Source organism: Trachemys scripta, chromosome 16 (genome assembly GCF_013100865.1).
Source record: "Trachemys scripta elegans isolate TJP31775 chromosome 16, CAS_Tse_1.0, whole genome shotgun sequence".
NCBI lineage: Eukaryota > Metazoa > Chordata > Testudines > Emydidae > Trachemys > Trachemys scripta.
The window spans coordinates 3,590,334-3,614,751 of NC_048313.1; the positions used below are offsets into that span (position 1 = coordinate 3,590,334).

Here is a 24,418-nt window from a genome sequence, read left to right on the forward strand (position 1 = left end):
GACCATGTTTATATCAAGACTAGAGGTTTTTCTGAAAGCTCTGCTCTAGGAATTATTTTGGGACGGGTCTCTGGCCGGTGTTATCCAGAGGTCAAACTAGGTGATCACAATGGTCCCTTTTAGCCTTGGAATCTGAATTGCACAATACCGTACGTGGGGGAAACAGGGAAGAAAAGTGAATTCATCTCTCCCACCTGAGGTCTGATTTGCACCAACATAACTGGTCATAAAGCTGTCCAGATGCAATAGTTGACTCTCTCTGATCTCCTGTGGCGATGAGTTCCGCAGGTGGGCTTTCCGTTGGGCTCAAGATGCAGCCTGTTGCGTGTTTGGATGTGTAATCGTCCCACCTGTCTGCTGCTGTAAAGCAAGAGAGGCCTTAGACCTGGTTATAGAACAACGCAGGCTGTGCTCCGGGGTGGCCAATCTTTCTTAATCAGTCTCGTATTTCTTTTTCCTTGCAGGGATCTCCAAGGCAGTCTGCTTAGAGGAGAGCCCTGCAAAAGGATCTAGACGGAGAAAGATCTTTTGGGACAGTCCCCCCATGTGATCCCAGCTTCACTGGCAGCAGGATTTGCATTCCAGGTCGTGCCCTCCTCCACCCCCGGGCCAAACCGTAGGACTTAAAGCTGAAACCATGTGAGGGGGTTTCCCTTGCTCCCCCCTCTCCCCTGACCCCTTTCCCTCCCCTCCCCCAGCCTTGGGCGTGTCGCTGCCGAGCTGCGTTGACGCGCCTGCCACCATGATGTTCCGGGATCAGGTGGGAATCCTGGCCGGCTGGTTCAAAGGCTGGAATGAATGCGAGCAGACGGTGGCTCTGCTCTCCCTCCTCAAGCGCGTCACTCGCACCCAAGCCCGCTTCCTGCAGCTGTGCCTGGAGCACTCGCTGGCCGACTGCACCGAGATCCACATCGTGGAGTCGGAGGCCAACAGCGCAGGTAAGTTTGGCGCAGCTTCGGGACGCGGCTGCTGTCGGTCCGGTGGAGCCGTTTGCCCCCCAGTCTGAGGTGGAGCAGGCTGAGATGAGCATCAGGAACGGGGTGGGTTTAGATCAGCGTCGTTTAATCTGACTCTCCCCTCTCTGAACTCTAAAATGAGTCCATTGTTGTGGTATGCGAGACTAACCATCTCTGAAATGCAGCCATGTCTGGGGCGAGACAGGGCAGCTGACAACAGCCTTGCAACAATGCGATACAGAGGTTTAGGGTGGAAAAGGAGGCATGCTATATCCATTAGGATTGTAAACCTCTTGGGTCAGGGGACCGTCTTTTTGGTGTGTTTGTGTAGCATCTAGCACCCTGGTGTCTGTAATTGGGGCTCCTAGGTGCTACCGTAATACACCTATACAGCCCCTAGCGTAATGGGCTCCCGGTTGATGGCTGGGCACAACTGTCATACAAATGATGGTAATTTAGACTCTGTTAATCGTCCTCCACCAAAGATTGAAATAGACAATTGGTTTATATAATCCAGCCCACCGGGAATCAGGGCAGCATGCTTCCTAAGTACAATCCTCTCTCTGACCTAGTTCTAAACATTCCAGGAGCCGGGGCTCCTTTTTCCATGGGCGGAGAATGTTCCCCAGCTTCAACTCAGCCTCTGTTCCCTCTACTCCATTTCATCCCCTTTCTTCCTTGTCCCACCCCCAGCCACTCTCCTGCCTTTGCTATTCACATTCTTCGGATTCTTGGAGAGCAATTGCAGTGTATTGGAACTACTTAACTCTCCTCGCTGGTAGCAGCATGTGTCTCTTTGCACTTGATCACTTAAGCATCTTGGAAGCACAGACGTTTAAAGCTCTTTCAGGGTAGATCTGGCCTTAATGCAGATTTATTTGTAGGGTGATGCAGCGTTACTCAGCCTTCAGGCTGGCGATCCCTTATTCGAAGGCAAACATTTTCTTGAACCTCTGATGCTTACTATAAAAGAATAAAATATATGTAACAATCCGTGATACTGCTAAGCCTGTATAACTTCCTTGTGTGTTTCGAGAGGTTGGTCGAAGAATGCTTGACCATGAAAAGGTCAGGATGTGCCAGAAGTGGGGGAGTGAGATTTTCCTTGCTTTAGATTGTAATAAAACTTTTCAGCATCTCGTAACCCCCTTGAAAGTTGTGGCCTTCCTGGTTGAGAGATGCCTGGTCTAAAGTCTTGTAGGCATCCATGTTCTCCCTTCCTCCTCCTCCCCCCTGCCGCAACTATGTTGGGGGGTGGGGAATAAACGTGAGGAAATCAAGCTGTCTTAATCAAACTGGGGCAAATCTCATCATGGACACTTAAGGCGTGTCTACATGGGGACCCTCAGGAAAATTAATCTGAATTAACCAAAAGGTGTAAACTTAGTGCCATCACTTTAGACCACTGGGTGGACACTCCCATTGTAAATTAAAGTGGCCTTAATTTGATTCAGTTTAATTCACTATGGAAGTGAATTATGAGAGTGAGGTTTTGGAATTGAATTAAACTAATCTGAATTAAGGCCACTTTCATTCTTAATGAGTGCATCCACACGGGGTTTAGTGTAGTTTAACTAATCCACTTTGAATTTACATGTCTAGCTAACTTGGATTAATTTTTCCGAGTGTCCCCTTGTAGACAAGCTCTTACCCTGTTTCCCCGAAAATAAGACATCCTCCGAAAATAAGGCCTACTTACAGTTTTGCCTCTCGTTGTAATATAAGGCATCCCCCCGATAATAAGACCTCCCCGATAATAAGGCATCCACCGATAATAAGGCATTTTTCATTTCTGAAAAATAAGACATCCCCTGAAAATAAGACCTAGCGCATCTTTGGGAGCAAAAATTAATATAAGACACTGTCTTATTTTCGGGGAAACAGGGTATTTCATTTTAAGTTCTGCTCACACAGATTTTTGTTTGTGTCACTGTCATTTAGGGGTGTGATGGTCTTGTTGTAGGTCGCCTTTTTACACCAATGTAGTTCCATGGAGGCAGTCCCTAGAATGGATGCTGTTATACTGGTCTCTAACTGGTATAGCATATTCCCATATGGAAAGCAGAATTAGCTATAGGGAGAACCCTATTAAATTCCGAGTCCATTGTGGTCAGTTTCCCAGTCATAGGATTTTAAAAATGGTAAATTTCATGATTTCAGATATTTAAATCTGAAATGTTATGGTGTTGTAACTGCAGGGGTCCTGACCTAACTGGGAATGCAGCAGCGCAGAAGTAAGGGTAGCATGGTATGGTATGGCATGACCACCCTCTTCTGTGCTGCTGCTGCTGGCCGGGCGCCGCCGTCAGAGGTGGGCACTTGGCCAGCAGCTGCCGCTCTCTGGCCACCCAGCTCTGAAGGCTGTGCAGAAGTAAGGGTGGCAATACCACGACCCCTCTACAATAACCTTGCATCATCCCCCCCCCCATACGACCCTCTTCTGGCTCGGGACCCCCAGTTTGAGAAACGTTGGTCTCCCCCATAAAATCTGTATAATGTAGGGTAAAAGCACACACAAGACCAGCTTTTGCGGGGGAGACCAGATTTCATGGTCTGTGACACGTTTTTCACGGCCGTGAATTTGGTAGGGTCCTAGCTATAGGCCAGGTCTGCTCGACAGACATCTGCCAGCCTAGCTACGTTAGTAAGGGTTGGGCATTGGGATGATCCCCGACCAACCTAGCTTTTGTCACCAAAAGCCCCAAAGTAGCTGCAGCTAGACCAGTAAAACTGCGGTTTTGTACCAGTGTAAGATGCACTTACGCTAGGACCGCTTTACTGCTTTAGCTAGGCCAGCAAAGCACCCCTAACACACCTCTGGCCACAGTGGTAGAAAAACACGGATAACTGCATCCATCTGCGGGGAGGGAGGGGTGTCTCTGTGTGTGGACCACTGTCATTATACTGGTATATTTAAAGTGTGTGCAGACAAGCTCCAAGACACCTGAATGAGCCCATGCTTGTGTAGCTGGTCCTAGCAAAGCGACTTAGTATTGCAACTAAGTGCCCTAAGGGCTTGTCTGCACTTCAGATCTGTGGGTGAGGGTGGTGACAGTAATCGCCTCAGTGCAGGTGCGGCTACACCAGCGTAAGGGGCTTTTCTTCCAGTACAACTTCTTCTGCTTTGCCAAAGCAAGGTACGCTATACCCGGATAACTCCTCCTAGGGTGGGGTCTTGTGTTTTTGCCACTCAGACTGGTAGCAATGGGGTGGAATCTGCCCTTTAAAGATCCTGGGGTGTAGATATGAAGCAGGGGTGGCCAACCTTCTGATCCTGTGAGCTACATGCCGTAATCTTCAGAAGGTTGAGAGGCAGAAGACAGGCACAGCCTGTCCCGCCGGGTGGCACCTGCTGGGGCTAAAGCCCTGAGCCCCCCCTCCCTGCAGGGCGGAAGCCCCAAGCTCCCTCCCTAGTCTAGTAGATGGAGAATGGGGGGCTCCATGAGTTGTAGGCCTCGGTTTGGCCATGCTTAATATAAAGTATCAGCAAGACCCAACGTTTTTTCAGTCTTAATTTTGTGGCTAACTTGGTTAAAGGCTTTTCTGTGTGTGTGATTTATTTTGTATGAATTTTCCTAAAGAAACAATCAAACAACTACAAAAAGGTAAAGGACTTGCAGCTTGTATGTGTTACCAGATCCTGCCCCTGTCACAGGCTAGCCAATACGATGATGCCGATAGGTGACTTTACAACTTGTCAGAGCTGCAAGACCAGACAATGCAAAACCAGACAATATTACGCAGACATAACATGCTAGGGTGAGAGTGACAATAAAAAGACACACAAATAGGCAACAAAGGGAAGTGTGTGTGTGTGTGGGGGGGGGGTGTTGAAGAGGGAGGCGGAAAAAGCAGAGAGGTCAGATGAATGGCCGTCTGGTATTATATGAGCTATCTCCACATTCTTGATCCAAACGAATCAAGAAACAGGGTCATAAGAATGACCAGACTGGGTCAAACCAAAGGTCCATCTAGCCCAGTATCCTGTCTTCCGACAGTGGCCAATGGCAGGTGCTTCAGAGGGAACGAACAGAACAGGGAATCAAGTGATCCATCCCCTGTCGCCCATTCCCAGCTGCTGGCAAACAGAGGCTAGGCACATCAAATTTCTTTGACTTCCTATCATTTCTCTCTATGTCGTTAAGCTGTTCTTTAACTCAATTCCGCCCCCGACATCAGCACTAGCAAAACTCTTTAGACAGTTCAACATTGTTTCTGTCTAGCTGAAGCAAAATACGTAATGCCGGCCATGGATGCATCATGGGAAAACTTCTCAGCCAAAAGTAATTAGCCATTTCCCCTCTTTGGTAGCCAGTTTTCAAAGCAAAGTAAAAGTTGACCATCTAAGGGGCCTCTTGTTTTGTTCCTGAAAGGGAATGATCTGAAGTGAAAGGACCGTTTGACTTAAAAACAAGTAATGAGTGAACTGCAAAAGCAACACGCTTTTTAAGCTGGGAAGAAGTGTCCAATTCGGAATGGGTCAGGCCTCAGAACAGACTAGATTTAAAAAAAAAATTCCTCCTATTCGGCATTTTTAAAGCAAGAGCTCTTGATTCAGCTAAAATTCCCCCTCTCGCTTGTGCCACGCTTCAGCTCGCATGTGAATTTTAACAGCCTTGTTCCAGAATTCCCCCATGAGGCGATTTGAGATTGGAAACGTGGCAAACCCTGTGCCGCATGGCACCCTTTTAGCCCCCAGCTGTCCTCTGTGGGTGAGGATGGTCCTTGGTCCCTCGATGAAGTAGCAAAGCAAATCTTGTCAAGTTTGCGCAGGGCCTGCCGGCAGCTTGCAGGAGACACTCGCTGAATCGTTGGCCTCAGCCTCTGTGGCCTGGCCTTTCCCTAAGCCTTAATTTCCAGGTTAAAAATAGCTCTGTGTGTGTGTGTGTGTGTGTGTGTGTGTGATGGGAGATGCCCCAGAGGTAACCGCTCTGTCCTTTCCAAGTGTGTCTCCTGCTCCCTGGCTGAGATTGCTTGCTCTGCTAGGGGCAGGCAGGGATGGGTCATAGCCCAGATTGGAGTGGCAGATGCGTGCTTGTTTCTACAGTCGCTCTGGCGATGTGTGGATCCCCCTAAATAAACCACGAAGGCGATAGATTCCAGTTCCATTAATTGGACCACCCACCCTCTGGGGACTCGGGACTTAGGCCGAGCCAGTGCTTTTCATCCCGAGATCTTTAAGCACCCTGCAAACGTATGGCTATCCCTGTTTTACGGATGGGGAAACTGAGGCGCGGGGCGAGGCAGTGACTTACCCTAGCGCTCTCAGCAAATCAGTGGAAGAGCTAGGAATAGAATCCAGGAGTCCTGCCCCTCCAGACGTGTGTCATGCCCACACTGTCTCCCTTGCAGGGGACTCTCGAGAGCGGAGTAGCAGCACAAGATGTGGAAGGGGTCCCTGTGCAGGTGCGGGGGCACCCTTCTGTGTAGCAGGCCTGTTCTTCCACAGGTGTGGGAAGGATCTTTCCCTAGGAGGCCAAGAGGAAACAGCGGGTAGAAGCTAAGATTTAAAGAATTAAGATTGTCGGGCCTGCATGTGCCGCTCAATGCAGCTTCCCTTGCCAGAGGGTATCTTCCATCCGACAGGCACGCGGTGAGCAGACCCTGCCCTTCCGGGGCTGTGGGCCACCCTGCGCAGTTGGTGGGTAGCTCCAGGCCTTTGTAACTGTAACATTTGGGTGTCTGCCCGTGGTGGTGGCAGCGTGTGCTGGAATCTGTCTGCTCTGACTTTGTAGGGAAAGTTTCTCCCAAAGCCTCCCGTCCCCTCTCTCCGGCGGTGAATGTTCTTCAGTGCAAGGGGGGGGGGCGGGGGGGCGGGCGTTGAAGTCGCTATTAAAGAACAAGAGATCCCAGTTCTGCAGCTTGCGCTGCCAGGGAAGAGTTGGCCAGAACCTCAAGCATCCAAATGCATTCCCAATGGCGTTGGGGAAATCGAGGCAGGGCAGTAAAGTGACCCCGCCACCCCTCAGTCCGTACGCGGTCGGTTAGTAGCAGAGCTGGGATTAGCCCTGAGGTAGTGTTGAGGGAGTTGCATGTGCCCATCTGTTGGAGCTGCACAGACTGTGCTGACAGCACCACCATTGCAGCTGCTTCTGGGGTGGAGAGCAATGCGGACCAACAGTGGAGGTGGGAGAGGAAATTTTGCCTCAGGAGACCAGGGCAAACCCCCTGCTCCCTCAAAGTTCCCAAGGAGATATTCATGTCCAGGCAGAGTGGATAGGACCCTGGATCTCCTCTGACCCGAGACCCTCACACCCATCTTCCTGGAACGCTAGGGCACTATCTCTGAAGGCTGAGGGGGCTTGGTCATCTCTGTTGAGAGTTTGAACCCATGGCTGTTCCAAAGAGCCGGTAGCACCTGCTTGAGTTAAGCTTGGGTCTAGCTGACCAGCTGTCTTTCAGAGCTCCAAAATCCGCAGGCTGATTCGGATGGTCTTGAAACTTTCTGTGCCTCATGGGGGTCCGGCATAGCGTGACCGAGTCAAACCTGAGGTGGTTTGAGCGTGGGGTACCTGAGATACAGCCCCCTCCCTTACAATTTTTCTTGCATGAGATCAACATTTGACATAAGAACGGCCTAGTATCCTGTCTTCCGACAGTGGCCAACACCAGGTACTTCAGAGGGAATGAACAGAACAGGGCAGTTTCGAGTGATTCATCCCCTGTCGTCCACCCTGGTCCTGGCAGTTTAGGGACACCCGGAGCATGGGGTTGTGTCCCTGAGCATCTTGTCTAATAGCCATTGTTGGACTGATCCTCCAGGAACTTATCTAGTTCTTTTTTGAACCCGGTTATTCTTTTGGCCTTCACAACATCCCCTGGCAAGGAGTTCCACAGGTTGACTGTGCGCTCGGTGAAGACCGGCTTCCTTTTGTTTGTTTTTAAACCTGCTGCCTGTTAACTTCATCTGGTGAAATTAATAACAGTTCTTGGGACTTTGTTTGCTAAGGCCTGTGGTTCAAACCAGAGGCGCCAAGTTCCGGGGGGGGTGTGCTTGACCCCTGCTCCACCCCAGGCCCTGCCCCTACTCCACCCCTTCCCCCAAGCCCCAACTCCTGCCCCCTCCCCCCCACTGCATCCTGCATGCCACTGAACAGCTGATCACAGCTGGTGGGAGACCTTGGGGGGGAGGAGCTGATTAGTGGGGCTGCCAGTGGGTGCTTAGCACCCACAATTCTTTTTCAGCCCCGGAGCACCCATGGAGTCGGTGCCTATGGGTCAAACTATGGCGCTGATCCTCCCTGAACCGATATCATCTGTTTAGGATTTTATTCCACTGCACACTGAGGTTGGGATAGCTGGCAAAGGAGAGGAAGGATAAATCCAATGGTTAGGCACTAACCTAAGACTTGGAGACCTAGGTTCAATTCCCAGCTCTGCCACAAACTCCCCGGGCAAGTCACTTTGCCGCTGGCTGCCTCAGTTTCCCCATCTGTGCAATGTTGACAGTAGCCCTTCTCTGCCCCACTAAAGATTTTGAGGCGCTTGGATACAAGAGGCCAGATAAGGACTTAGGACTCGCTCCGGTTCACAAGCCCTTATGCTCTGTCTGCTGGCTGTGCACGTGGCGATTTCCCAATAACTGTACGGTTATTTACCTAATCCCTAAACGGTTGAGAAAGCTCTCTGCCAGGCTCCCCGTCCCTCAACTTCCCCCCCATACGCCCATAACAAATACGTCCGCTTCAGCGTGGAGCACCCTCTCCCTTCAAAGGCCTCTCTTACCCTCCCCGCCCAGATCGATTCCTGTCTTTAAGCTTCGCGCGCTGTCCGGGGGAAGGGAGTTCAAATCAGAGCCGTCCCGTTAGTTTTGGGCAGAGGTGAGCTGGAGAATTCAGCAGGGAGAGGTGGCATGGCCTAGTGGGTAGAGCACTGGAGTTTAATCACAGGTCTGATGAGCCCAGCTCTGCCACTGACCTTGGTTAAGTCGCTGCCTTCCCCGTGCCTCGGTTTCCCCAGCTGTAAAATGGGAGAAATGAGACCACATTTGCTAAGTGCTTGGAGCTCTCTTTGTTGCTGGAAGTGGTGACATTTTGGGGGACACGCAGACTGATTGCCTGGATTGCTTGAGATCACCGTGTCTAGGGTTGGGGTGTCCATTCCAGGGGTCTGGTTCTGGTAAGCCCCCTTGGTCACCCCACGCTGTGGCTTTCGGTAGGATACAAGTCTCCCTGCCTGAAGCTGTTGCTAGTGTTCCTACACACCTCTTCACTAGCTGTCTTGTTCCTCCCCAGAAGTGGCTGCATTGATTTCTCTGTGGCGAAAGCGACTGGAGGAAGGAGCAGGCTCCTGTTTGTTCCGGTTCTTCACCCCTCTCTGCCCTCTCTCCCCCAAACAGCTGTCATCAGCCAATGGCACCAGGAATCGAAGGACAAGGTGGTCTCCCTGCTCCTGTCTCACCTGCCCCTGCTGCAGCCTGGCAACACAGAAGCCAAGTCCGAATACATGAAGCTATTGCAGAAGGTCCTGGCCTACTCCATCGAGAGCAACCTGTTCATCGAGGAAAGCCGGCAGCTGCTGTCCTACGCCCTCATCCACCCGGCCACCACGCTGGACGATCGCAACTCCCTGGCCCTGTGGCTCAACCACCTCGAGGAACGCCTGTCTAGCGGCTACTCCGGCCAGGGCAGGGGCCGGCCCGACACTGCCTACCACTCGCGCCAGGGCTCGGACGAGTGGCAGGGCCCAGGGGACTCGGGCATGGGGGAGCTGGGACACGGCTGGCAGGAGAAGCTGCCCCGCGAAAACGGACACTTGCCTTTCCACTCCTCTAGCTCGGTGCCCTCGGCCATCAACAGCATCGGAAGCAATGCAAATGCAGGTACGGGGCGGGGTGGGGCCAGGATGGGGCGTGGGCAGTAGGTAGGCGCTTAGAGGCCAATATAATCTTATTGCCAGTCCGAGTTGGTCTAGCTTCAGCATCCAGCCATTGGATCGTGTTCGACCTTCCTCTGCGAGCTGGAAGAGCCCATGATCGAATGTTTGTTCCCCGCGTAGGTACGCCGTCTGGGATCAAGTCCTCTCTTAACCTTTTCCTTAAGCTGCGTAGATTGAGTACCTTGAGTCTCACTCTGATTAGAAAACATGCCTTATTCTCATGGCTGCCTTCTGTAGAGCTCAAAATACTTGACATAGGTGCGGTGTCCCAACCTTGTTTTACCCATTGGGGAAACTGAGGCACGGAGCAGGTGAAGCCACTTGCCTGTGGCTAGTCGGCAGGAGAGAGAGGAACAGAACCCAGGAGTTCGGAGTCCCTATCAGCTGAGCTGTGCTTCCTCCTCGGACTCCGCGCCTGCTTCTTGATGGGCCCCAGAAGAAAATATTTTGAGGCCCAAGCAGCGGGGAGGGTTGGAGGGGCGGCCGTGTGTCCAGGTGGGTGGTCTGTGGTGTTTGAGGGCAAAAGGAGGTGGGGACGATGACAGATCAAACCTAAGCTCTGACATTGGGGGACAGGTCAGTGCCCCGTGCCTCAGTTTCCCCATCTATAAAATGGGGCTGATAATATTGGTTGCCCCTCCATCCCAAGGGGCATTAGTTTGCACGGTGCTTTGGGCCTGCGAAGTGCTTGGAGTCCAACGTGCCATGGCGGCCGGGGGTGTGCTTACGTGTACGTACAGATGCCAGTGACTGGTGAGGTAAATGAAGCTTGAAGACGGTCAGAGGAGTGTCAGGATGGGCGGCTGGGGGTGTCAATTTTGGAGGTGACCTACTGAACCCCACCCAATGGCGTAGCCAGGTGGAGGGAACGGGGCGCGATCCAAAAAAAAAAAAAAAAAAAAGTGGCACCCGCTGTGGCGCTTTTACTCACCTGGCAGCGCTCCGGGTCTTCGGTGGCGGGCCCTTCACTCACTCCAGGTGTCTTCGGTGGCACTGAAGGAGCGAGAGGAGGTTGTGCCGCCGAAGACCCGGCGCTGCCAGGTGAGTAAAAGTGTCGCAGTGGCTCTCGCGCTTTTTTTTTGATCGCTCCCCCTGTTCCCTCCGGGTGAGTAAAAATTAAAAAGGTGCCAAGAAATTGACAAGGTGCCACTTGTGTTCAGTGGGGGAGCGGCCGCTGCCCCGCTCTCCCCCCTAGCTACGCTACTGACCCCACCACCTCCCAATAACTGCCTCTACTTCTAGTAAAGAAACAGGAGTTATTATTAAAGCTAATCAAATGTAGTTGTCCCTTCTAGACACTTTTTCCTTCCCTTCCATCTCCTCCTCTCCCATTGGGGTGGTTCCGGGTGGATTTCCCTCCCTGCAGCCCCCAGCGCTCCGGTGGCTGGGGGAGGGGAGAAAACGTGCGTTCTCTTCACACCAAAACAGGAATAACATGAATCAAAACGGAGGCAGCTAAACTTGACTTACCAGCGTCCCCTTTAACTTGAAAGCCGCCTCTGAGGGTGTGCCCAGGGTTTGTACAGTTCAGGGGAAAAACCAGCTGTATCCCAGAGCGGCGCTTAGACCTGGCCGTAGCTGTAACGTACAGCCTGGGTCCCTTGGCCGAACCGGGCTCTGCCTTGCTCATGTGCTATCCCCCTGCTTGGCGTTGGCTAGCTCCTTGGCTGTTCCCACAGGGGCACTCAGGATAGTGGGAGATCCGTGGCGAGGGAGGGGGAGAGAGCGGTGGCAGGGGGTGGAAAATTTGCCTCTTTTCACTGCCGCCAAATACAGCAGGGAGGCAAGACGGGGGTTGAATTGCTCCCCGGCTGCTTCACGGTGCTGGGGAAGCCGACGGAGCAGTGCAGACAGAACACCCCTGCCCAGACTGACCCTCCTAAGCCCTTTGCTGCCGTTCGTCCCTCTGCACGGGTGACTGGCAAAAGGAGCGTGGTCACGTGGCTAGTTCCCCCCGATCGTGGGTTTGGTTCTCACTTGTGCTGTCAATCCTCTGCATGCCCTGGACCAGGGGGCTTCCCGGAGAGGGGTCCCGACTCCTGCTGGTCAGTTGCATCAAGGCCCTTGGATGAAATGCACCATAGCCGTGCAGAGAATTCTGCCCATGTGGGTCTGGGGGAGCCTCGCTGGGGGGGCAGGGCCCATTCTGGGGCCGTATCCTGAATGGGGAGAGGAGGAGCCCAGCTAAAAACCACTTTCCAAGCGCCAGGCCCTGAGGCTTCAGCTGCCTTGAGTTGTAGGTGACTGATCTCTCCTCTCTCTGTCCTCCCCCTGTCTCAGAGGCGCGAGGCTCTTCCTCCCTGGTCGCTCTGTAGGATGGGAGATCCAGCCCTGATGTCGTCATGCTAATTCTCTGCCCTTCCCTTCCAGCTCTGCCCTGCCAAATCCACCCCAGCCCGCTCAAGCGCTCCATGTCCCTCATCCCCACCAGCCCGCAGGCCCCCGGCGAGTGGATGAGCCCCGACGAGCTTTGCGCCCGGCAGGCGTTCATCCCGGGGGACCACGCGCCCCTGTCCCCCCAGAGCAGCGTGGCCTCCTCGGGCAGCGAACAGACGGAGGAGCAGATGGGCAGCCGTAACACCTTCCAGGAGGATGGCAGTGGCATGAAAGGTACGGCTGGGGGGAGGCGCCGTCGGCCCGTGCCGGGGAGGGAACCCCAACTGCCTCGCTCTGCCGGCCAACCCCGGGAATGCTGGATCAGACCCCTGCCTGGTCAGCCCTAACCGGGGGGCTCCCAGCGATTTGACCAGGGCTGCTAGGCCGGGGGCTGGAGGGAACATGGGCAGTGGTGAGCGAGGGGGATGAGCCTTTCCTATGTCTGTGACGGGTAGAGCCCTGCACGGATACAAACATGTGGATCTGCGTCCGATCCGCAGCGGCCAGGATCAACCTGCGATCCGCTAGCCGTTTTTTACCCGTATCCAGCCCTGCAGCGGCAAGCCGTCTCACAAGGGCTAGTGAGGGAGGGGGAGGGGTCTTGCAGGGAAGAGGCGGGGTGGGGTCTCAAGAAGGGGCAGCACAGAGGGGAAGTCGGGGGGGCCACATCGGGTGCTGCTCCCGGAGGTTCACAAGCTACGGCACACGGCAGCAGCGGTGAGGGGGAGGGGTTGGGCACCAGGTCCAATCCCAGGAGCCGGCGGGCCGGGACTGGGAGCGTGGCCAGTGCGGCCAGGCCGTGGTGGGGGACGCTGGTGCTGCCCGAGGGGTCCGAGCTGCTGGACAGGAAGCGGCACGGCGCGCGGGTGCTGGACAGCCCCGACGCCGACCTGCCGCTGGCCCCAAGCACACTGCACCCCCCCAGGCTGCCCGAGCCGGACGCCGCAGGCCAGGTGCCGCCAGTGAGTAGAGCCCTGCACGGTTGTATCTGCATCCAATCCACTGTCTGCAAAAATGGTCCATGGATTTTCAGGGCTCTAATGATGGGAATCCTGCTGTGGGTATCAGCCAGCCTTGGTCGAATGCCCTTCCAATACCCTCTCTTACACACGCCCCTTGTCACCTGAGAAGGCCCTGCCTTGAAAGGGGAATGTTCCTCTGGCTCTGGGGAGCCCTAGAGTGGCCGGTGCGTAACGCCGGCGGTCCCGGGAGCCGCGGACGCTTCCCCAGGCCTGGCCTAGGTCACGCTAAAGGACCGGTCTCTCCCTCCTCCACAGACGTCCCCTCGTGGCTGAAGAGCCTTCGTCTGCACAAGTACGCAGCCCTCTTCTCCCAGATGACGTATGAAGAGATGATGACCCTCACGGAGCAGCATCTGGAGTCCCAGGTGAGGAGGGGACAGCAGGGTCCCGGGCCGGGGGACTGTGGTGTCGTAGGACAGGTGTCTTTCACAGACTTAGGGGGCCACTCCGGCCCCCGCCAGCTGGGAAGGGGCTCTCAGGACTGCATAAACGCATGGACACCTGTCACCGTCCCCACAGCTCCTGATTTGATCCGATGGCTAAATTCCAGGGGCTTCTCTGGATACCTCCAGCCCAGAGCCCGAAATTCTCACCTACCCGTGGGGCGAATGCCACGGAAGAGCCCTGAGTTCCTGTCGGGCTGCGTGGCCGCCAGGGAACACCTGCGGCTGCGACCTGTTCCCAGGGCGTGTCTCTGAGTCTGTCAGGGGCTGCGTCCGTGGCTGTCGCTTTAGCGCCTGCGTCTCTTCCTTCCTGCACAGAACGTGACCAAAGGAGCCAGACACAAAATTGCCTTGAGCATCCAGAAGCTACGGGAGAGGCAGAGTGTTCTCAAGTCTCTGGAGAAGGTAAAAGACCCACCGGGTTCCCCTGCGAGGTCTGAGCCGAAGGCCTCGGGGTCAAGGCACCCAGCCCCGGGGTTGATTCCTGACTCTTCCTTAAGCCCCTCGAATCTCCCCCCCCCTGTAAAACGGGGCTCGCAGTCCTTGCTTAGGCTGTGAGCGCCTTGGGATCTGTGCCTCTCGCTCAGGGCCTGCATTGCACCTGGTGCCAAGGGGGCGGCGCAGCCCTGATCTCGGTCGTGGCCCCTAGGTGCTACTGGAATTCACGTAGTGGCAGATCGCACCTCTGAACCACAGCCGGGGCAGTTGGCTTCGAGGCTGCTGGCGTTAAAACCCAAGCTCTCGGGGCAGGTGCCGTGCAGGGCAAACAGGATCGTGTGGCTGCAAGTCCTAAATTATCTGCCACACAGGGATGCTGGGGCTCGAACCCGTGATCCCCGGTGCTCTGAGCCTGATGCTTGGACCACTGCGCCCCTTGGTCCTTTTTGAGACGTGGGGCTGCCCTTAATTTTTCATGACATCTTCTCCACCCCCTTTGCCCTTTCTCCCACCCCCTTTCCCTGGCCCCTCCGCAGGACATCCTAGAAGGAGGGAACCTGTGGAACGCGCTCCAGGAGCTCCAGCAGATAATCATCACGCCCATCAAAGCATACAGCTCCCTCCAGGCCATGGCCGCGCCCAAGGAGGGGCAGCAGGCGGTGCCCGAGCGCCACGGAGCCCCCAGGCCGGGCCTGGACAAAGCCACCAACGGGGCAGAGGACAAGGAGCCTGCAGTGGACGGCTTCTCGTCCCAGACGGCCTCCCCCTGCGACGGGGAGTCGGCCACGGCACCCATCGCGGAAGGGGACATCCCGGGGCAGTTCACCCGGGTGATGGGGAAAGGTAAGGGCGTCCCCGTGCCCGGCATCCAGTCCAGAGGGCACTGCCTTTCCCCCAGGGGCATTCAGGGAGCCCGGGGTGGGGGTCCCGGGGCATTAGAGGGAGCGTTACTGCTTCTCTCCCGGATGGGGGCGGTACAGATTTGGGGGCATGCCCTCGTGTTGGCATGTGCGGCTGGGGCTGACTGACGTCTCCAGCCCTGTTTCAGGCGGATGGGTCCCACTGACTCCCCCTTGGCGGGGCAGGGAAGCTGGATGACTTATCCCCTCTGTCAGGGGAGGGGGTGGGAGCTGGGCTCAGGAATCCTGGCTTCTATTCCTGGCTGGGGGAGGGAAGTGGGGATTGGGTGGTTAGAGCAGTGGTGGGACTTGGCAGGATTCCTGGGTTCTTTCCAGCCCTGCTGCTTGCTCACCGCTTGTCCTTGGGTGAGTCCCTTTTCCTGTGAGCTGCAGCCTCCGGGGGTCATGATTTTTATAATTTAATTATTTATTTTTTAAATTTAATGAATGGAGATATCCCATCTCCTAGAACTGGAAGGGACCTTGAAAGGTCATTGAGTCCAGCCCCCTGCCTTCACTAGCAGGACCAAGTACTGATTTTGCCCCAGATCCCTAAGTGGCCCTCTCAAGGATTGAACTCACAACCCTGGGTTTAGCAGGCCAATGCTCAAACCACTGAGCTGTCCCTCCCCCCAGGTTGAGCATCGGGCGGGGGGCGGAGGGGAGAGGCTCTGGAAGGGCCTGGGGAGTAACCCCTCTGCTCCCCTCGCAGTGTGCACGCAGCTGCTCGTCTCCCGGCCTGACGAGGAGAACATCACCAGTTACCTCCAGCTCATAGAGAAGTGCCTGACTCACGAGGTATCGTCTGCATGGAAACCTCCCTCTGATCCCGGGGGCGGGGGCTGCTGGCTCCCCTCAGGACTCCTGGGTTCTTCTCCACCGTGCCCAGCAGGCCAGGCCCCAGAGCTGTTGAACTGATCCAAGCGGGTCATTTAAGGACCTTCCCCTGCCTCCACACACACCTGCTTTGGGCTGGATGTGTGCTCGAATCCCTCCGCTCTCTGTAGCAAAGTGCCCCGTTCTGTGCCCCTCCTCCCTGCGGCTGCTCCTGCCCCCTCCCTATGCCCCAGCACCAGCCCAGCGTCCTGACGGCGCTGTCCCTGTGCGCCGCAGGCATTCACGGAGACGCAGAAGAAGAGGCTGTTGTCCTGGAAGCAGCAGGTGCTGAAGTTGTTGCGAGCGTTCCCCCGGAAGGCCGTGCTCGACATGCAAGGGTACCGCCAGCAGAAAGGGTAGGTGTGGCCAGTTTGCAGCTGTAGAATGGCATGAAGGCTGGGAGTATGGGGGGGGACAGTGCTGAATAACCCCCCCCTGGGTGATCTGGCTAGACAATATGGCCCAGTGGATCGGGCTCTCCGGGACCTGGATTCTGGTCCCAGCTCTGCCTTGATGTGTGACTTAGGCTGCCTCAGTTTCCCCAATCGCAGTTGCTAGGTGCAACCAATAAATAAATTGTAGGTGGGGAGGGTCCCCAGCGGTACCTGGAGCCACTTGGCTCCTAGATCGCTAGGATCTAATGGCTGTGGAAGGGAGGCAGCAGGACCTAGCAGTTAGAGCATGGACGGGGACTAGGAGTTGGGACTCCCGGGTTCTAGCCCCAGCTCTCTGGGGTCATCGCAGTGGCAGGTCACTGCCTGTCTTGATTCCAGCCCTTCCTCGCCGCCGAGGGGGCTGGGGAGCTGATCGGTCGCTCCCAGGGGCACAAGCAACACGCCTCGTGTTACGAAATCCCCCATCCTCCCACATGCTCCAGCTCTGCGGCCTTCCCCCTGACAAGCCCAGGGAGGAGCAGGCGCTGGGATCCCGGCCGACAGGGCTGGCTGGGGGTGGGGGTGTCTCCGAAATCCCGGGGGGGGCTGGCTCATGCGAGTTTCGAAGCCCTGCTCTGTGCGCTGCCCCCCCAGTCCAAGCTGAGCGGCTCGGGTAACCTGTCAGGCATCCCCGGCTGTCTCTTCCTGTCCCCGTGTCTGGGAGCAGGGATGCCCTTGACCGCTAGCAGCCAGTTGGGATCCATCCACACGTCAGCTGCGACCCAGGCCTGTGGGAAGCCCGTTTAGTTTGTGCCTTTCCTACTGGGGGGAGCAGAGGGGGGTTCAGGCCGGTTCCAAGGGGCAGTCCGTCTCTGCGGAGGCCAGATTTTCAAGTGGCGGGTGGGGGAGGCCACTTTGAGCTGCATTTAAAGCACCCCTGTTTTCACAAGGGCTGGAGGGTGCTAAGCACCGCCGGAAAACCAGCCGCACCCTCGAGGCTTCCCTAGTGGGGGCCCCCACCCGGCAACACATCACAGATCACTTGGCCCAGGTGTGTCTGACGCCCTGAGATGCTCAGATGTGTGGGCTGCTGTGGGAGGGGGCGCTCCAGAGACCTGTCCCATGTGAAATTGAGAGGGGGAAGTCGATCCCAAGGGATGCAGCAAGTAGCTAGATTCTCTGGTGACTTCAGAACAGTCCTTTATTTTTTTCACCTTCTCCACTCCCCCAGGTGGGCTTTTGGTTCCAACTCTCTCCCCATAGCTGGATCTGTGGGGGTGGGCGTCGCGCGCAGAGGGCAGCGGCCGTTCCAGATGCCCCCTCGAGCCATGCCCCCGAGCCGCCTGGGGCTGCTGAGTCCGGCGGGGATTGGAGGGGTCTTGCCCCGGCATGCACTTACCAGCCCCATCGGGAGCCAGGGACGACAGGTGAGTCCGGCGGGGCGGGAGGTGTCGCTCGAGCCACGGGTGTGGGCCGGTTTCTCCCTCGTGGCTCTGGCTGAAGCCCCAGCTGAGCCGAAGGGGATTTTACAATGAACGGGAGCAGCGGGTGCCAGTCTAGAAGGGCTCGTTTGTCTAGGTCAGCAGGTTGTAGAGAGAAATGTCTAGGGCCATGAACGCAGGGCTGGGAGGGGAGAGGGGTCCACTGGGGTGGGCTGGGAGCCAGGACTCCTAGGTTCAATCCCCAGCTCTGGGAGGGGAGTTGGGTCTAGTGGTTAGAGCGGGTGGGGCTGGGAGTCAGGACTTCTGGGTTCTAGTCCCAGACCAGCCATTAGATTCTCCATCATAGTCTGTCCATGCCTCAGTTTCTCCATGTTACTATGGGGTTAATAGATCTGCCCTGCCTGCCAGGGGGCATGTGAGGACAAATACATTAAAGATTGTGAGGCGCTTGTGTGTTACAGTGACTAGATAGGTATCTTAAATGGAACTGGGAGCTAGGACTCCTGGGATCTATCCCCAGTGCTAGTGGTTAGAGCAGGGTGGGCCTGGGGGAGGGAGGACTTCTGAGCCCCATTCCTGGCCGTAGGAAAGGAGTGAGATCTAGTGGCTAGAGCAGGATAAATTGATGGCACCCCCTCTTTTTTTAAATGAATTTCTGCTCTCCAAATGGCCTGGTGGGGTTCTCTGTTTGGGAGAGGGAGGGTTAAGAGCTGCTCTGTGAGGTTGGAAAGCTGGGATTGCAGAATCGAGCTGGGCTCTCCCCTTGCAGTGTTATCTCCCCGCCCCTGGGGGGCGCCAGGGCCTTGTGACTTGGGCACGGGAGCCCGGCCCCCTCTCCCAGCGCAGCGTTAGCCCTCTGTTCCTTCCAGGGGAGCGTGACTCGGAGCCACGTCGACCCGTTGCTGCTATTGAATGTTGTCTCTGGATCCCCCGTGTGCCAGGCTGGCGCTGGTGAGCCTGGGGGATCCAGCTGCTCTGGGCCAGGCTCCTGCATCCTCTAGCCCGGTCTTTCCCCTCTCTCCGCAGAATCTGTGGTTCGCCAATCCCGGGGGCAGCAACAGCATGCCCGGCCAGAGCCGCAGCTCGGTCCAGCGCACCCATTCGCTACCCGTCCACACGTCCCCGCAGGCCATCATCATGTTCCCCCAGGGTGAGTAGCCGGGGGGCTCTCCCGGTACCAGCCCTTGGCAGACTCAGGACAGGAGTTGTTCTTGGAGAGACTGTTCTGCCCAGCTGAGGCCGGTGGGAGGCCGTCTGCTGCCAACTCGCTCTCCTCCTCCTCCTCTCCGGCTGCTTGGGCTGTGGGGGGGAAGCCTGTCGTGCTCCTCCCCAGAGCAGGCTGCACGTGTTGACAAGCAGTGTCCATCTGCTGCAAGTCAGGACTCCTGGGTTCTATCCCTGGTTCTGGGAGGGGAGTGGGGTCTAGTGGGTTAGTGCAGTGGGGGCTGGGAGCCAGGACTCCTGGGTTCTATCCCTGGTTCTGGGAGGGGAGTGGGGTCTAATGGGTTAGTGCAGTGGGGGCTGGGAGCCAGGACTCCTGGGTTCTATCCCTGGTTCTGGGAGGGGAGTGGGGTCTAATGGGTTAGTGCAGTGGGGGCTGGGAGCCAGGACTCCTGGGTTCTATCCCTGGTTCTGGGAGGGGAGTGGGGTCTAATGGGTTAGTGCAGTGGGGGCTGGGAGCCAGGACTCCTGGGTTCTATCCCTGGTTCTGGGAGGGGAGTGGGGTCTAGTGGGTTAGTGCAGTGGGGGCTGGGAGCCAGGACTCCTGGGTTCTATTCCCGGCCCAGTCATTGGATTCTCCATCACTGACCGTTTTTCAGTGGAGAAGTTGGCAGCACCAGGGTTAATAAGGGGATGAGGCTCGAAGCTGCCACCTTGCCGGGTGGGCCGGGGCGGTCACATGAATGCTGCGTGAATCCAGTTTCCATTGCCCACCAGGGAGTGTGGGGGCACCTGGCTAATCCCCTTCCTCCGCCCCCCCCTGTAGATTGCCAGATCCCCGGAACAGACCTGGAGATCAACCCCACGCTGGAGTCGCTGTGCCTGAGCATGACGGAGCACGCGCTGGGCGGTGAGATGTGGGGTCAGCCCCGGGAGGGGAGGGTGTTAAAGGGCGATACAAGCAAGCAGGTCCCCGGGAGACCAAGATGGGGCCCAAACCCACCCCTTCACCCCACCCCAGGGTGGGCAACTCTCTCACAGCCCTAGATCGCAGCCAGACGCATGGGGCACACGTATCTATCGGTGACCTTGTCTGCAGTGGGGCGCCTGTGGCGGAACCCAGCACGCAGCTGGGTGTAGTCGGCAGCAAAACCCTGGGCCGAGACCTCCCGCTACTCTTGGGATTTGGGGGGGGCCCGGCGAATTCCTGGCTTCTTTCTTGTGACTGGAGACGCCGCCAGGCACGCAGAATCTCTGGCCCCTTATGAACGCCCTTGGCCCGAACCTGGCCACGGGATGACGACTCGTCCCCTTCTGCCTCAACACTGAACGCTCTCTGGTCCTGTTTTCTCTCCTAACAGATGGCACCGACAAGACCTCCACCATCTGACCAGCCTCGGGGATCCGTGGTTCCTGAGACGCTTTAGGGGGTTCTCTTTATTTTTTGGGGGGTGCTTAAAGGGGTGGTTGAATCTTCCACCCCACACCCCTCCTCCCACCCTCCCCCAGCGTTTACCATCAACTCCGCCACGGTGGGGGGGTTGGAAGAAGCTCTCACTACAATCTTACCATCTTATACGTTCTAATATTTTTCTACTTTATTATTACTTTAACTATGGTTTAATACTGAGTTGCATCCTGTAACTCCCAGGGTAACGAAGCCAGAAGCAGCAGGATCTTGGGTCACGCATGTGTGTGTGTGTCTCCTCCCGCCCCCCTCTTTCCCCTCTCCCCCTGGCCCATCCTTTCTCAGCATGGGGAAAAAGAGAGCTCCTGAGAGGGAGGAGTGGAGAAGGGGAGATAAAGCGCATCTCTGATTCACTTTCCTCCCCACCCCACCCCGGGGCAGTACGGCCGCTCTTGGCCGATGCCGGTTGCCACGAAAGGCACCGGGGGGCTAACCTGGCGAGCTGGTTTCTTCTGGGTTAGCCCCCCCACCTGCTTTTCGCACCTGATCCCTGCGATGGGGGGAAACACCTCCACAGATGGGGGCCGAGAACTCTTCTGGAACTGTTAAGTGCCTGTAACTCCCCACCCCACCCCCGTGACTACTTGGGGGCGTGGCCTTTGAAGGAGGGCCACGCCCTCCCCCATAAGAGGGTGGCTGGGGGCGTGGCCTTTGAGGGGGTCCGTGCCCTCCCCCCTAGGGCAAGTGGTGGATTCAGGGAAAGAAGCCACGCCTCAGAGAAGGGGTGTTGGGCCGGGCTGAAGAGTGGGGGTGGGGGGTGATGGGGATACCCGGGGGGGGGAGGGGTTGGAGGGTATTTAACCCTTTGGGCGTCTTCTCCTGGAGTGCATCCCCCCCGGAGGGGATTATAAAGCATACGTGATTGGAGCATTAGAAGGTTGGTGGGTGTTGGTTTGGCTGCATCTGGGGCCCTCGAGAGTCAGCTCGGTTGACGGGTTTGTCCTCCCCCCTTCCCCCCCCGTGTGTGCCCCCGGCAGAGACTGGGAAGGCTCCGCCCACACAGGGCAGACCCGCCCGGATGAATTGGCGGCTCTGCCTGTGGGTCGCCTCTCCCTGCCCGGAGCTCGTCTGCGTTGGCAGCGCCGTCAGGCCACGCTCAGACAGCCGGGTTAGAGCGCCCCTTCCTGCCCAGGGGCCGCAGTGCAGGGCTCTCACGCTGCTAATGAACTGAGAAAGGGCTGTGATCCGGGGGGTTGTTTCCAAGCCCCTTTGGGATGGTCTGGAAGACACACACCCCCCCCCCAGGTTTGGGGGTGGCGGGGACAGAGCTGTTCCTTACATGGCTTGATGGGGGTGTGAGGGGAGATGAGGATTGAGTCCTGTGATCTGGGGGGCGGGCTCAGGCAGGAGCGAGCCCTCCCCTAAGCCCCAAGCTTTGTGTGTGCGTGTGCATGTGTGTAAAACAGAAAACACTACATGGGCTGGGGGGTGGGAGGAGCCTGCAGGCAAGGGGTGTGGCTTTTACCCAGCCCAACCCCCATTTTGATTGGATTAACCTATTTTTTTTCCTTCTGATTTGTGACTCATTTTTTTTAAAAAAGCAAATAGATTTAAAAGCTTCCAAATTTTCCCTCCCCCGAGCTCCATTCCCACGAGGCTCCGAAGGGTGCGGGCCCAGCTGCGGGAAAGGGGCCCCCATCTCTCCACCACCTTGCGCCGTCACTGATAGTTGGGCAACGGGAGGTGCAAATGACGCCGTTTCAATGGGGGAGTGGCACTGGCACAAAGGACTGCGCCAGGTGGAGAACCAGGGTCGCCCCGAGACTTGTATCTTCAGGCGTTCAGGGGCAGCGGAGGGGGAATCTGGGGTGAGGGTCACACTAGGGATTTGGGGGGGGCAGGGGAGGACTGGACTTTGCAAGAGCCCCATGGATTTATTTTGGGGGGGGAGAGGGGAACAGGGTCCTGCCCAGACCTAGGTACAATTTTGTCTTTTCCCAGAAAGACGCCCTGGGACAAAAGTCCCTTGTCTCCCCAGATCTCTCTGCAGCGTGGGGGGAGACGCATGCCCCCAAAGTAGATGACCCCCACAGGCTGAGCCCCTCCCATTGGTACAAAAGAAATTCCCACCCCACCCCCCCAGACCTGTTTAAATGTTAAAGGCCTTTCCAAAGTATATACCGCATAGTAGTGTGTACAAAAAACAACCCCCCCGACCTATTTCTACAGTAGAGCGACAAGGTTCCTGTTTCAGATAGAAATGTTATTTTAGATACATTTTATTATGAATAACTTTTGTTATGACTATGGCTGGTAACCATGAATACGTTATTAAAAAACAAAACGGAAAAAAAAATTTTACAAAAAAAAAAAAAACCAAAAAACCAAACCCGGCAGCCCGTGTTCGCTGGCTCTTTGTCTCGCTGCGCCCCGCCTCTCGCTGTCTGACCGTGTGAAAGAACCTGCCCCCAAACCAACTACGAGACCTCCCCGTGGAAACCCCCCAAAACCCTCTCTGATAAAGTTGTACTTATTTTGTAACCCTGCTTTTTATTCTTGATTTGTTCGGGGAGTGAGGAGGGGGGTGTATTTCTTTACAAAGGTAAGAGCCATGATGGGACAGCTGGCCCAGTGGTTAGAGCGCTGATGAGCGGTGGTTTGCTACTTGGCCAGGCGGAGATCTGGGCCCCATCAGGTATTTTTAAAACCAAGGTTTTGAGGCCTTCGCTAGCGGGGAGGGCGGGGCACTGATTGATTTGTGTTTTGTTTCTTTCCTATGCAGGGCAAGTGCCGGGGGAGCGGTAGGAGGGACCCAGATGTGGCACAGCTGTTTAGGGGAATCCTGTCTGGTGTGCCCGGCTTTCAATGTCTCTCCCCCCTCCCCCACGGGGCCTGCCCCTTCATGCCAGAGGCTGTGCAGCTCTGGGACCCGTGGGCACTGCTGGGGGCCAGCTTGGCTTCCCAAATGGAGAGCCAAGGCCGGTTGCTTGAGGCGACAGCATCATTTCTACTCGCGTGGGAGGCGTAACTGGTTTTTTCTCCTCTCCGTGATCCCGAGCGGTTTTCTCTCTGCAATAACCAGAGCCAGGCCTCTCTGCAGTCACCCCCAGCTCTAGGCTGCTTCATCCAAACCGTCTTGGGGCAGAAAATGGGGTTTTCAACAGTGATTTCCTCCCCACCCCCCTGCTAAAAGTTTGCAGGCAAAATTCAGCTTTGTGGGGTCAGAAAGGTTTGTGTTTTGCAGGGGCTTGCCTGCCATCGGCCCTGGGTGTCATCCTCCCGCTGCTGTGGGTCCCCCTTTCCCTCTGGGGCCGGGCTCTGCTGACTGAACTACATCTCCCACTGTGGACTGCTGGCAGGGACTCCGTGGTGCATTGTGGGAGATGTAGTCTGCAGCCTGTCGACACCAAACTCTTGGGGCTTTCAGCTGTTTTTTTCCAAACAGGCCAGGTGTGTGAGCAGGGATTGAGGGAGCTGGGCTGTAAGGAGGGGTCTTTGGGCAGAACCCCTCTGCTCTTCCCCCCTGCCATGCTGTCAACCCCCCTAGGCTGAGCCTTAGCCCCCCGCCCGCCCGCCCCCACTGGCTGGCATCGTGTACAACCATGGGCACCGGCTCTGGGTTCTCCGCGTTAGGGGCCCCCCGTGCCCACAGGGCAGGACTTGTGTCGGTTTGTAATGCCACAGGGCCCACCCCACCCGTCTTCCCCCTGCTGTACCTGACCCCAGCTCCCTGGGCCTTCCAGCCACTGCTCTGGCACTAACCCCTGCTGGGGGTCATAGACTATCAGGGTTGGAAGGGACCTCAGGAGGTATCTAGTCCAATCCCCTGTTCAAAGCAGGACCAACCCCAACTAAATCATCCCAGCCAGGGCTTTGTCAAGCCGGGCCTTAAAAACCTCTGGATGGAGATTCCACCACCTCCCTAGGGAACCCATTCCAGTGCTTCACCACCCTCCTAGTGAAATAGTGTTTCCTAATATCCAACTTAGACCTCCCCCACTGTAACTTGAGACCATTGCTCCTTGTTCTGTCATCTGCCACCACTGAGAACAGCCAAGCGCCATCCTCTTTGGAACCCCCCTTCAGGTAGTTGAAGGCTGCTATCAAATCCCCCCCCACTCTTCTCTTCTGCAGACTAAATAACCC

At 56.4% G+C, this 24,418-nt stretch overlaps 1 protein-coding gene across 1 annotated transcript; it reads left to right on the forward strand.

Moving 5' to 3' along the window:
• The first annotated feature begins 429 nt into the window (after positions 1-429).
• Positions 430-21,101, forward strand: SAMD4B (sterile alpha motif domain containing 4B). The gene is made up of 12 exons (XM_034792505.1): positions 430-938; positions 9,295-9,777; positions 12,204-12,443; positions 13,487-13,596; positions 13,993-14,079; positions 14,649-14,955; positions 15,724-15,809; positions 16,125-16,243; positions 17,493-17,688; positions 18,730-18,853; positions 19,691-19,774; positions 20,226-21,101. The coding sequence occupies exons 1-12, from the start codon at positions 743-745 to the stop codon at positions 20,252-20,254; spliced, it is 2,061 nt and encodes a 686-aa protein (XP_034648396.1). The 5' UTR covers positions 430-742; the 3' UTR covers positions 20,255-21,101.
• The last annotated feature ends 3,317 nt before the right edge of the window (positions 21,102-24,418 follow it).

Excerpts from the sequence above, each read along its gene's own strand:
- SAMD4B (XM_034792505.1), top strand. The coding sequence starts at position 743 with ATGATGTTCCGGGATCAGGTGGGAATCCTGGCCGGCTGGTTCAAAGGC. Across the intron at positions 939-9,294 it reads GTCGGAGGCCAACAGCGCAG|CTGTCATCAGCCAATGGCAC; the intron begins GTAAGTTTGGCG and ends TCCCCCAAACAG. Across the intron at positions 15,810-16,124 it reads AGAAGTGCCTGACTCACGAG|GCATTCACGGAGACGCAGAA; the intron begins GTATCGTCTGCA and ends TGTGCGCCGCAG.